Here is a 14,213-nt window from a genome sequence, read left to right as displayed (position 1 = left end):
GGGTCAGTACTCTAGTTAAGCTACCAGTCCTTGGATAATAAAAACAGAAAATGTTGGAAAGAGAAACAGTTAATGGTTCAGGTCAAAGGAGAGAAAACAAGTTAGGTTTGAGTTGCAGAGGAGGTCAGGTAGGGATTGTTATGACAAAAGGGAAAGTCTATGATAGTCTGAGGCCAGGGCTGCCTGGGAATAAGTAGTAGAGGTCATCCAGAAGATGGGTTAATGAGTGATTCCAGTGTTTTCTGTTCTTATTTCAGATTTCCAACATTTCAAGTTTTTGATTTTTACCAGTCATTGGATGTTTGCAAGGAAGAATTTATCAAGCTAAGTGTGCTGTGGTCATTGCATTTGTTATCTGGATCGATTCCAGGGAAGCTCTCTCATTTTATTCTTGCATTTAGGCTTAGCTGTTTGGTATAGCTGAATGGCTATCTTGGCTATTTCAGTTAAGAGTCAGCCATTGTTTTGAGAGTGTGCAGTCCACTCAAACTTGATAAGGGCAGCACATTTCCATTCCTGAAGGATATTAGTGAATCAGGAGGATTTTTTTCTGGGTAAACCTTAGTTTCATGGTCAATATTAATGAGGTCAGCTAATTCCAGATTATTTAATTAACTATTTAAATTTTGTAATTCCTGGGATGGAATTTGAACTCATGTCCCTGAATCTTTAATTCAGGCTCTGGATCACTGGTACAGTGACTTAACCACAAAGTTTCCCAAATGAGTATGTTGAATTGCTTTTCCAAAACATCTGCATAAGCTAATGTTACATTTGCCTTCTTTATGTTGTGTTTTCCTCCATTAGGTCCAGCTCTCATTGTGTATAATGATTCAGTGTTCTCAGAAGAGGATTGGCATTGCATTCAAACCACAGGAATCAGTAATAAACGTAATGATCCCAGCAAAGTTGGCCAATTTGGCCTTGGATTCAATACTATTTATCATATCACAGGTGCAAGATTTATTTTGAACTTTAACGAATAGTATAAAATTGTGATATAACTAGCTAAGTTCCATTTAGAATATTTTCTTTATAAAAATTAACTATTTCAATATATTATCTGTGCAATACCTTTGAGTACAACATCAAGAAAATTATATTTACATTTGCTGAAGAGCCAAACAACTTTGTTATTTGCTGCTTTATTGATCTGGTATGTTCAAGGTAGCCATTTGTTTTAGTTAAATCTAAAATTTGTGTGCTGTTTATTTTTGGGAATTGAAAGTTAAATTGACAACTGAGTTTAGACAAGAGACATTATGATCTCTTAAAAATATTTTTTTTTAAAGATGTACCAAGCATATTCAGTGGAAAATATATTGGCATACTTGACCCACAAGAAAAACTGTTTGGAGAAGAGGAAGCAGGATATATATGGTCCCTTGACGACCCAGAGGACAGAAAGGTTCTCGAACTCTCCAGAGATCAGTTCAGACCATTCAAATATGCCATGGAAGCGATTGGGACAACAACATGGACTAATGCATTGAAAGAGAATTATTTCAAAGGAACATTGTTTAGGTTTCCTTTGAGAACTGAACCTTCAGAGATATTAGCTAGCTTGTATGATAGAGATAAAATCTTTGATCTCTTTGACTCCTTCAGAGCAGATGAAGATATGAATCTCTTGTTTCTAAGAAATGTTGCATCTGTCTCAATTAAGCATATTGACACCAGTGGAAATGTGAAGGTCCTTTCAAAAATAGCAGCTTTGCAGCCTGAACACTTTACCAATTTTAATCGGAACCTCAATGTTCAAAGCCAAGAACAGGTCTCCAAGGTTAAAACTTCTACCTGTATCAGAGCTATTTCTCAATACTTTGTAAATGAAAAGCATCACAATCACTGGTTAATAACAAATTGCACAGGCATTGCAGGTGAATGGGGTAAATTAGATGATTTGGCTGAGAAGTTGAGCTATACACCTTGTGTTGGACTGGCTTTTCCATTGAATAAAGTAGAAACGTCAGAAACTAGCACAAGAACAGACTTTGAAGGGCGTCTTCATTTCTTTCTACCACTTCCAAATAACGAGGCCAATAAGACAGGATTGCCAGTCCATATAAATGCCTTCTTTGGACTTTCAGACAACCGGAGACATATCAAATGGATCGAATCAGACCAAAGATATGATGAGGCAGCCCAGTGGAATGAACTCCTGATAGAGAAGATTCTTCCTTATGCATATTGCCAACTCATTCTGGATGCTATTACTCTGGCTAAAACCTCAGTGCTAAAACCTTTATCAGTGTATCAAATCTGGCCAGACCTTGAGAAAATGAATCATAAGGAGCGTTGGGTTAAGGTATCTAAAGAAACCATTAAATGTTTGATGAAACATAGTACTCTGTGCTTGGCTGCCAACGAAGATAACTGGATAACTGCTGGCAAAGCTATCTTCTTACTGTGCTATGATCAGCTTGATATGAAGCAGGCAATTGAGAATGTTTTGATAAAAGAGGCTCAACCTTTGGTTAGAGTCCCAGTTCATGTATTTAAGGCCTTGGAATTTGCTTTAGAAAATCAAAGTGACTTAAATGTAATCACTCCAGCATCCCTTCGAAACATTCTTCAACGTTGTGATTTGTATACTTTCCCATATGAACAAAAATTACTACTTCTAGAGTATGTTTTAAGTGATGAGCAATACAGTTCCCTCAACAACCTTCCACTGCTGCCACTCACCAATGGATCCTTCGTAAAGTTCCAAATCAGTTCATGTGATGAGCCTGTATTTACCGACTCAACAAAATTTCCAAGGTAAGCCACTTCTTTTCATATTTCCTTATGACTAGGCCATTTCCCCACTAATTCTCCCTGTAACCTATTTTCCCCCCAGATTCTCCCACTCACCTACACACTGGAACCAATGTTCAGTGACAAATTAATCAACCAACCCTCGTGCCTTTGGGAGGTGGGAGGAAACCATTGTACTCGGGGGAAACTCATGTAGTAAGAGGGAGAACATGCAAACTCCATACAGACAGCATCAGAGTAGCACAGCTAGTTTAAGAACAAGAATGTCAATAGCTGCACTCAGGATTAGTTGTGTTATTCCTATTTTTAAAATATAATTTAGCTCAATATCTTGTTGACAAATTTTTAATTTAGTAGAAGAGAAATATCGACCAGAGTCTCTTTTGTTATTTATTGTCTTACACTGGAAAAGAAATACAAGTAAATATCAAAAGAAGACAGCATTCTGCTCATCTTTGATGTTTGCCACCATGCTTATTCTTTGTGAACAACTCCTTGGGTGATGTTGAAGAATGTAGTTATTCTGCTTTTAGAGAAGGAAACATTTATTTGTTGGGAAGTGATGTTTTTCAAGATCAGGATTTATGAGCCTCAAAAAAAAGTTTTTTTTACGACCTTTATTTAAATGTTAGGGAATTTCTGCATTTTTCCTTCAAGGGCAGTACCAATTAGTTAGGGAAAGCAAAGTCAAAAGCAGGAAAATCAGGGCCGCTAGTGAAGCTTTGAAGATGACCTGTCAGAGCTGTGTTATTCTAATAACAGCAATAAACACAAGCATGTGAGGGATCTTGACAGGGTGGACTTGGATTCTGGATTTGGTGTTGTGCAATGAACCAGATCTGATTAGGGAGCTTAAAGTAAAGGAACCCTTAGGAGGCAGTGATCAAATATGATAGAATTCATCCTGCAGTTAGATAGGGAGAAGCTGAAATCAGATGTATCGGTATTACAGTTGAATAAAGGTAACTACAGAGGCATGAGAGAGGAACTGGCTAGAGCTGATTGGAAGGGGACCCTAGCAGGGATGATGGTAGAGTAGCAATGGCAGGAGTTTCTGGGAGTAATTAGGAAGACGCAGGATCAGTTCATCCCAAAGAAGAGGCATTCTAAAGGGAGGTTGAGGCAACCGTGGCTGACAAAACCAGCATAAAAGCAAAAGAGAGGGCAGACAATATTGCAAAAATTAGTGGGAAGCTAGAGGATTGGGAAGCTTTTAAAAACCAACAGAAGGTAATTAAAAAAACAATAAGGGGAGAAAAAAATGAAATATGAGGGTAAGCTAGCCAATAATATAAAAGAGGATACCAACAATTTTTTTCAGATATATAAAGAGTATAAGAGAGACAAGAGTGGTCTTTGGACCGCTGAAAAATGGTGCTGGAGAGATAGTAATGGGGAACAAAGAAATGGCGGACGAACTGAATAAGTACTTTGCGTCAGTCTTCACTGTAGAAGTCACCAGCAACAAGCTAGAAATTCGAGAGAGTCAGGGGGCAGAAGTGAGTGTAATCGCTATTACTAAGGAGAAGTTGCTTGGGAAACTGAAAGGTGTGAAAGCAGGTAAGTCACCTGGACCGGATGGACTACACCCCAGGGTTCTGAATGAGGTAGCTGAAGAAATTGTGGAGGCATTAGTAGTGATCTTTTAAGAATCACTAGAGTCAGGAATGGTTCTGGAGGACTGGAAAATCACTAATGTCACTCCACTCTTTAAGAAGGGAGGGAAGCAAAAGACAGGAAATTATAGGCCAGTTATCCTGACTTCAGTGGTTGGTAAGATGTTAGAGTCCATTATTAAGGATGAGGTTTCGGAGTACTTGGAAGCTCATGGTAAAATAGGCCGAAGTCAGCATGGTTTTCTTAAGAGGAAGTCTTGCTTGACAAACCTTTTGGAATTCTTTGAGGAAGTAACAGGCAGGATAGACAAAGGAGAGTCAGTGGATATTGTTTTCTTGGACCTTCAGAAGGCCTTTGACAAGGTGCCGCACATGAGGCTGCTAAACAAGGTAGGAGCCCATGGTATTACAGGCAAGGTATTAGCATAGATAGAAAATTGGCTGACTGGCAGAAGGCAGAGTGGGAATAAAGGGGGCCTTTTCTGGTTGGCTGCCAGTGACTAGTGGTGTTCCACAGGGGTCGGTGTTGGGTCTGCTATTTTTCATGTTATATGTTAATGATCTGGATGACGGAATTGATGGCTTTTTGGCTGTTTGCGGATGATACAAAGATAGGTAGAGGGGCAGGTAGTGCTGAGGAAATAGGGAGTCTGTAGAAGGACTTGGACAGGTTGGGAGAATGGGCAAAGAAGTGGCAGATGGAATACAGTGTAGGGAAGTGTATGGTGATGCACTTTGGTAGAAGGAATAAAGGCATAGACTATTTTCTAAACGGGGAGTGAATTCAGAAGTCAGAGGTGCAAAGGGACTTGGGAGTCCTAGTGCAGGATTCCCTAAAGGTTAACTTGCAGGTTGAGTTGGTAGTAAGGAAGGCAAGTGCAAAGTTAGCATTTATTTCAAGGGGACTAGAATGTAAAAGCAAGGATGTAATGCCAAGGCTTTATAAGGCATTGGTCAGAGCACATTTAGAGTATTGTGAGTGTTTTTGGGCCCCATATCTAAGGAAAGATGTGCTGGCATTGGAGAGGGTCCAGAGGAGGTTTACAAGAATGATCCTCGGAATGAAAGGGTTAACATGTGAGGAGTGTTTAATGGTTCTGGGCCTGTACTCGTTGGAGTTTAGAAGGATGAGGGGGGGGGAATCTCATTGAAACCTACCGAATATTGAAAGGCCTGGATAGAGTGGACATGGAGAGGATGTTTCACAAGATCACAAGACAAGGGAGCAGAAGCAGGCCATTCAGCCCATCGAGTCTGCTCCAAGGAAAGGGAAAACAGAAATGAGAAATGGGGGATGGGGGAAAGAAGAAAAAAACTATTCTAATCCCAATTTCCGGCCTTATCCCCATATCCCTTGATATCCTGACTATTTAGATATCTATCTCCTCCTTGAACGCCCCCACTGATCTGGCCTCCACTGCTGTACGTGGCAAGGAGTTCCACAAATTCACCACCCTCTGGCTAAAGAAATTTTTCCTCATCTCTGTTTTGAAACTGTACCCTCTAATTCTAAGATTGTGCCCTCTGGTCCAGTAGTAGGTCTAGGACCAGAGGGCACAGCCTCAGAATAGAAGGACATCCCTTTAGAACAGAGATGAGGAGGAATTTCTTTAACCAGCAGGTGGTGAATCTGTGGAATTTATTGCCACAGATGGCTGTGGAGACCAAGTCATTGGGTATATTTAAAGCAGAGGTTAATAAGTTCTTGAGTAGTAAGGGCTTCAAAGGTTACGGGGAGAAGGCAGGAGAAAGGGGTTGAGAGGTAAAAATGGTGGAGTAGGCTTGAAGGGCCGAGTGACCTAATTCTGCTCCTATGTCTTATGGGTAGATATAGAGAGAATCTAGAACTAGGGGCATTGTTCAAAAATAAAGGGTAGACATTTAAGGAAGATGAAGTGATTTTTTTTTACTTTAGAGGGTTGTGAGTCTTCCCTAATAGGGAATAGAAGCAGAACTTTTGAATGCTATTAAGGCAGTGGGAGATAAGGGTGAAAGTTTACCAGGACATGAACAGGAAATTAGAATTGAGATTACAGTGAGATCAGCTATAATCTCCCCCCTCACTTCATCACTCATCTGTCAGTCCTCGGCCTCCTCCACTGCCGGGTGAAGTCCAAACACAAACTGAAGGAACAACACCTCATTTTCTGTCTTGGGACCTTACAGCCTAACAGGATGAACATCAAACTCTCCCACTTTAAGTAAACCAAACACCCCCCACCCCCCACCTTGCCTCTTCTTTTCTTCCCTTTCCCAGCCTCTGTCTCTATTTTCTCCTTGCCTTTTTTTCTCTCTCCTTTTCCTCTCTTCCCCTCCCCCCATGTTGCCTGCCTCCATACCTTTGACCCATCCCCTGGTGGATCTGCTCTCCCCTTCTCCCCCACATCTGCCTATCCTTATCTCTTACCTGCATCTACCTATCATCTCCTTGTCCCCACCCCGCCTCCCCTCTTTTGTCCACCTATCACTGCTCTGCTTCCCCCCCATATATTGGGCTTCCCTTTTCCGATCTTCAGTCCTGAAGAAGGGTCCTGACGCGAAACATTGACCGTCTGCTTTTCTCCATGGATGCTGCCTGACCTGCCGAGTTCCTCCAGCATTTTGTTTTTTTCATCTCGATTCCAGCATCTGCAGTCCTTTGTTTCTCAGCTATAACCTTATTGAATGGTGAAGCAGGCTTGAGGGATCAAGTGACCTACTCCTGCTCCTAATTCATGTATGTAAAAAAAAAGTAAAGTGCTGTGGGTTGATTGAGAAAATAGCCAGGATTATGGAGCAATTTAACAGTGGATTCAACTGCACATACTGCAAGAAGAATATTTTTTGTTGTGTTCTCGCTCTTTTTTCCCATTCCATTTGATATTGTTTCTTTAATCAGGAGGGGATTTGCATTTCTATAGCATTTTTCCCAACTCATGATGTCCCAGAAAAGATTTAAAACACAATTAAATGGTGGCTACTGATGTAATATAGGGATCACAACAGCCAATTTTATGCTAAGGAAGTTCCCACGAGCAAGTGGAATCTAGAACTGTAGGCATGCGATGTAAGCAGAGAACTTGTATTTAGTAATGTTTCTGCAGACATTTCATTCAATCTATCTAATAATATTGTTTGTCACTATTGAACAATTTACTAATAAGCAGAATGGTGGGCCATAAACAAGCTTTATTTTAAAATAATTTTTCTAAAACATAAAATGTATTCAGTACATAGAGTAATAAAATTATACAGCATGGAAACAGGCCTTTCGACCCAACTCATCCATGCTGACCAAGACTAGCGAGTCTTCCTGAGCGAGTTCCATTTGCTTGCATTTGGCCCATATCCCTCTAAACCTTTCCCACTGATGTACCTGTCCAAAAGACTATTAACTGATGTAATTGTACCCGCCTCTACCACTTCCTCTGACAGCTTCTTCCATATACCCACCATCCTGTCTGTGAAAAACTTGCTTCTCAGGCCCTCTTGCCTCTTCCCCTCACGCCTTAAACCTATGTTTTCTAAGACTCTACTACGCTGGGAAAAATACTGTGACAATCTTATCTCTGCCTCTCATGATTTTATAAACTTCGAACGCCTTTGAATGAATCTGCAAATGATCAGATGCCATCAGTGAAATCGGAGAATACCCATATGCTGTTAGATGTGCAGGAAGTCACTTTTAGTTTCAAGAACTTGCTGGGAATTGTAAGGATCACAAAATACTGAAAATCCAAAAGACTGCAGATGCTGGAAATGTGAAATAGAAAAAATGATGGAAACAGTGAGCAGGTCACGTGGCATCAAAAGAGGAGAAATTCTTCAGGATTGGCCTTATTAGAAGAGAAGTGATAGTGAATTAAATAGTAAGATCAATCAAAGAACTGCAGATGCTGGAAATACGAAATAAAAATAGAAAATGCTAGAAGCTCTCAGCTGCCTGATCTGCTGAGTGTTTCCAGTATTTTCTGTTTTTATCACAGAATTAGTAATTGGTGGCAGGGCTAGGAAATGAAACAACTTCTTGTTTTAAAAATATTTGGTGCTACCAAGGTTGCCCAGCAAATACATGTGATGTACAATGTGGGATTGAACAATAAGTCATGTTGGAAAGTCTGCAGCAGTGGCTGTCAATAGAGAGAGCATTGTTGGGCTTTGAACATAGTAAGATGTATTGAATATAAAGTAAAAACTGCATGATATTTACATTACGGTAACAAAAAGTTGAGACTATTTAAATTGCTTTTGAATCTCTTTGGGACATCGTGAGATCATGAAAGCTCTCAAAATGCAAATCTTCCTTATGATTAAAGTAGCAGCTGTTGGGTGGAATGGAAAGGGAATAAAGTGAGTAAGAAAGAACATAGCCAGAAGTATTCTTGCAGTATGTGTGGTTTAAAACACTATCATATTGCTCCATAATCCTGGTTATTTTCCTCGTTAACTTGAAGCACTTTACCTTTACAAGCTGCTGTGTTCACATTTATTCCAATACAAAGCTTACTTCATTAAACATTACTCTGATAATTTCTGTCTCCTCGTTGTAATAGGCATATTGCTAAAATGTCTTTCTTTTTCAATCTTTTAATTAGTTTTCAAATTAATATAGATTGATATATAGCATCAATGTTTATACATGTAAGGCAAAGAGATCAAGATAACAACCATGGCATAGATAATCATAAAGAACAATAAAATATAAAAAAATCGATCCAACGATCTCTTAGTAAATGAATATAATATAAAAGAAAGAAAAAGATTTATTATATAAATTTAAAAAAAGAAAGAAAAAAAGACCCAAATCAATAAGAAAAATTATAAACAATATAAATTAAACTAAACAGAAAAATTTCAAAAAAAAACAAACAACAAAAAAATAGAAAAAAAAGACTGGGCTAAAATTTCTCAGTAGAAACAGAGCAATATTATGTTGTCAACTCCGTTCCTCTAAGTTGGAAAGTTATTGAAAGGGATCTACATCATGTGAAAATATTGAATAAATGGACTCCAAATATCTTCAAATTTAAGCGAAGGATCAACAGTACCACTCCTAATTTTTTCCAAGTTTAAACATGATATAGTTTGAGAAAACCATTGAAAAGTAGTAGGGGGTATTGGATCCTTCCATTTCAGCAAAATGGATCGTTTGGCCATTAATGTAACAAAAGCAATCATACGGTTAGTGGAAGCAGATAAATGGCCAGACTCTACCCTTGGTAATCCAAAAATTGCAGTGATAGGGTGAGGTTGTAAATCAATCTTCAATACGCTTGAAATAATGTTAAAAATGTCTTTCCAATATTTTTCCAGAAGAGGACAGGACCAAAACATATGTGTCAAAGAAGCCACATTCGATTGACATCTATCACATATAGGATTTATATGGTTATAAAAACGAGCTAACTTATCTTTGGACATATGGATCCTGTGAGCTAAAGTGTATGAACTAATCACTTTTTTTTATGTTTATAGGATTTTACTTCCAGGACTTGAGGAGAAATTTTTGCCAGAAGATCTTAGTGATACATTGCTGGACCATCTAAAGAAGATTGCTTACAGTCGTAAGATATTTGCTTCTGCTTGAGCTTTGATCAGTAAACTTATGGACAAGTAATCTTTGACAGCATAATGATAGCTTAGATTTTTGTATTTTGGGTTGAAAACAAAAGGAGAGAAATCTGAGCTATTGGGATGACATTGGTCTCCAATGATAGCATCATATTGGCAATAGTTAATCATCAGCCTGTTTATGGCCCAAGTATAAGATGGACGGTTGAACTGCTATTATAAGGAGAAGCAGCAGTTCAGTTTACATTCGTACCAAAAATCAAATTCAGCCTTTGAGAGTCCTTGAAGATGCATTTTAACTTTTTTTGTTTGATATATAATTGTTATTGATGCATTTTAATTTTTTTTTGTTTGATATATAATTGTTATTGCAAATCATGTCTTTATTGTTTTAGAGTCAAAGGTCTACTTTTTTAAACTATTTGCCATATCTATTGAAATATCCATGTTTAAAACAATGTCATGAATAAGCCAAAATGCATTAAAACCACTTTAAACTTTCAATATATAACTACCTTTTTAATACTAGTTCTTGGCATCATTTTTGCATGTAATCATTTAATGTGGTTCAGAATTTACAATGCAGCAAAATGTGTGTTTTGATTGCTTTACCCCAAAATGAGGCACGTGGTCTGGTGGTATAATGAGAGCAGGTAAGCCTTTATAATATAATCAGACATCATAACATGAAAATGTTTAAAAAAATGAAAGCATTATAGTAGGATAATACAGTAAGGATGCAGGCCATTCAGCCTATTATGTCTGTGCTGGCTTTTTGGTTGGTTCATCCAATTTGTCGGCATCCTTGTTTTTTTCTCCGTGGCCCTGTAATTATTTTCTCTTCAGCTATTTATTCAATTCCCTTTTGAGACTAATTAGATTGCTTCCACCACCTTTTCAGGCAGTGTGTTCCAGATTACAACAGCCACTGCATAAACAAATGTTTCTTTATGACCGTTTCTAGCTCTTTTCCCAGTCAAGTAACATCTGTATAATCCCAGCTGCCAGCCATTCAGCCCACCAAACCAGTCATTGAGATTGTGGTTGATCTGACCTAACTTCACATACTTGCCATTAGTCTAAATCCCTCAGAACTTTTAGTTGTCAAAAATAAATAATCCATCTAAGAATTAAAATTAACAAATGACCTAGTTAAGTTGTTATTAGCAGAAGAATTCTAAATTTCTTTCACCCTGCGCATGCTAACTTCATGTTATGGTGATAGCTAACTTCACTTCTAAAAGGCCTGGCTCTAACTTTAAATCCATGCCCTATAATTTCCAACTAGCTGAAATAGTTCCTCTTCTAGCTTATCAATGTCTAGAAAACTTCAATGAAATCATCAATTAATTTCATAAACTCTGGGGAATATAATGGTAGTTTATGTAACTGCTCCTTGTAATGTAACCCTTGGAGTTTGTGTAAATATTTGCTGCATGCCATCCAAGGCAAATGCATCCATTTGAAGGAATGGTGCCCAGAACAGGCAATGCTGTTTGAGATGTGGTTTAACCAGGACTTTGCATAGCTGTTGCATAACTTCTATTCCTTTGCAGTCTGGTCCTCCAGGTATAAAGGATATCATTCCATTAGCATTCTTAATCATTTTCTGTACTTCTCCATAATGACTTACATAGTTGAGAAAAAACCTTTTAACTGAATGGGTATTAACTTCTGAAATTTGCACGACAGGGTGGTTATGACAGTTTAAATTATGGATTTCAAATACTTGAGAAGAAAAGTACAGGGCTATGGGGAAAAGGTTGTTTGGAGAGCAGGTTAGATAGATTTCAGTGCTGAGAGCCGGTATGGACTTGAAAACCTATGGTCTCCTTTTTTCCTGTACAATGGTATGATTACATACATGTAGACTTCCACTCCTTAAAGCTTTTCACCGTTTAGAAAGCACTCTGGTCTATACTATTTAGCGCCAATGTGGATAACTTTGCACTTTAGAATTGACTTGCTTTTTTTTGCCTATTTGTTCAATCCATTAACATTTCTTTTATAATTTAAGCTTCCATCTAGCCTTGCCCAAACTTGTCAACCCCTACTCACACCTAAGGGATGCAAGAGCTTTCAACCCTTAAGATGTTCAGTTATTCTTCAGAAAACAAATTTTGCAATGTAACAGTAACACAAAATTATGTCAATAAAACATTGAAAGAAATGGTGCAGAACTGCTTTAAGAATTCTGTAAGTTTTGATAAGCTTTTCTCTTGTTCTTCTAAAAGGCTTGAAAGGATAGATGTACAGAGGATGTTTCTCCTGGCTGAAAAGACTAGGACCAGTGCATACAGTTTCAAGCTAAAGGTTTAGCAATTTAGGACTGAGATAAAGAGAAATTTCTTCACTCAGAGGGTGATGAGCCTTTAGAACTCTCTACACTGGAGACCTGTGAGGCTCAATTGTGTTCATTTAATGGAGGAATATGGGAATTGTGCAGGAAAATGGTGTTGGGGTCGAAAATCATCTTAATGAATTGCAGAGCAGGCTTGAATTATCAGATGGCCTTCTCTTACTGTTATTTCTTATGTTCAATCAGTTGATTCATTGAAAATGTTAAATTTTAATTGATGACATTGGAAACATAGCACTGGAAATTCTTTGTTCTGTTCTTCTTCCAGAAATATTCGCAAATGTCATCTGCTTGGATGTGAATGCTGTGAGACAGTACATTAGAAAAGCTCTGCCAGAGGACTGGACTAGAACACTTGGCCATGTAACATGGGATATCATAAATAGGCAGCACCCTCCAGTGCATTGGCTTGCAGAATTTTGGGATTTCCTGAATAACAATTGTAAAACACTGGATAAATTTGAGGGATTGCCACTCATACCACTCAACTCACTAAAAGATTGTGTGAACAGTATCCAGCTAGCACATTTATCAAAAAACATTACTACAATTTTTCAAATGCATAATGGTTACAATTTACCAGATACAATTGCAAGTATAATTACAAGAGCTGGGGGCAACATAGTTCGGAGCACTGACGAATTTCTAAAGCATCAGCAGTTATCTGAGTATGTGTTTTTACCCAGTCCAAATAATGTTTTAAAAGTGTTTTTGAATTTGGGTTGTGATCGAGTAGTAAAGGAGATTGATTGCATGTCAATTGAAGACAGAAGATCTTTGAGAAGTTTTCTTGCTGAAGCATCCATTTTTGAGACCGATGAGATAAATATGTTATTCAAGTTACCAATCTTTCAACAAATGACTTCCCTTAGGCCTACAAATAAAGGGCTTATCACAGCTGGAACACACGGAGCCCTGAGCAATGATGTTTACCCTGAGATCCCAGATGATGTGCCTCTACCAGAAACTGTACTTAAGTGTGTTGATGAAAATGACAGGAAACTGCTGCTGATGAAAGGAAAGTTACTGACAGCAGCAGATGTTGCTTTGCTCATGTTGAAGGGAGTAGAAACCCAAAAGTACGAGCCTGAGCAAATTGAAAAGGTAATGCTCTGGATTCTAAAAAATAGTGAGATACTTTTTAAACAGAAACCAGAATTATTCAACAAGTGCAAAACACTTAGATTTTTAGCATCAAAGGACAAAGTTGTCCAAGCTTCTACCTTATTTGATCCAACTAATGTGGCTTTTCAGCATCTCTTTCAGACAGAGTATCAGCACTTTTTCCCCCCTCCACTTTATTGTAAGGATGAGAAAATTTTGCAGACATTACAAAAACTGGGGCTGAAATCAAAAGAAGACAGTATTTCACCGGAAGACATTATAAAGGTTGCACGATTGATAGATAAACAACATAGCCATACGAGTGACATTGACAGTCTTTGTAAAAAAGCAGATGCTTTAATTAAACTGTGCAATACAACTTCAGTTTTGGCTATTTGTTCTTATCAAACTGTGGAACAATTATGTTCTTTGCAGTGGGTGCCCTGTAACACTTGCCCCAAAACATTGACAGAACGTAAGAAAGTAAAGATTGATTTTTATAAACTTGAAGATGTAAGAGATTCAAAATACGCCAACATAGTGGGGCTAGTGATGCCACTTACCGACAAGTTCACCGAGAAGGCAGGCAAAATCCTGGGACTACTGAACTCACCACCAGCTGAGAAGGTGGTTGAAAACTTCCTACAAATGGTTAACCAGATGTCCAACAATAGTAACACTTGTCTTAATTTTCTGGCGGATTTGCAAAACATCTATGAATACATGCAAAAAAACCTTGGTCAATTTAAGCCACTTCTCTTGGCTATAGAGCTGCCATGGGTATGGAATGGGGCTGGGTTTACACATCCTCAAAATATTGTTTT

General features: G+C 38.2%; 1 protein-coding gene across 1 annotated transcript in view; it reads left to right on the top strand.

Annotated features, from left to right (window-relative positions):
- Positions 1-10,598, top strand: part of LOC127585614 (sacsin-like) — a 30,242-nt gene extending 19,644 nt beyond the window's left edge. Inside the window, exons 7-9 of the mRNA XM_052043216.1 lie at positions 808-954; positions 1,293-2,763; positions 9,831-10,598. Coding sequence (XP_051899176.1) covers positions 808-954; positions 1,293-2,763; positions 9,831-9,942 — 1,730 coding nt within the window. The 3' untranslated portion in view covers positions 9,943-10,598. The remainder of the gene's footprint in view (positions 1-807; positions 955-1,292; positions 2,764-9,830) is intronic.
- Positions 10,599-14,213: the final 3,615 nt, after the last annotated feature.

The sequence above is a fragment of the Pristis pectinata genome, chromosome 33 (genome assembly GCF_009764475.1).
Source record: "Pristis pectinata isolate sPriPec2 chromosome 33, sPriPec2.1.pri, whole genome shotgun sequence".
NCBI lineage: Eukaryota > Metazoa > Chordata > Chondrichthyes > Rhinopristiformes > Pristidae > Pristis > Pristis pectinata.
This window is presented reverse-complemented; position numbering and strand designations above follow the sequence as displayed.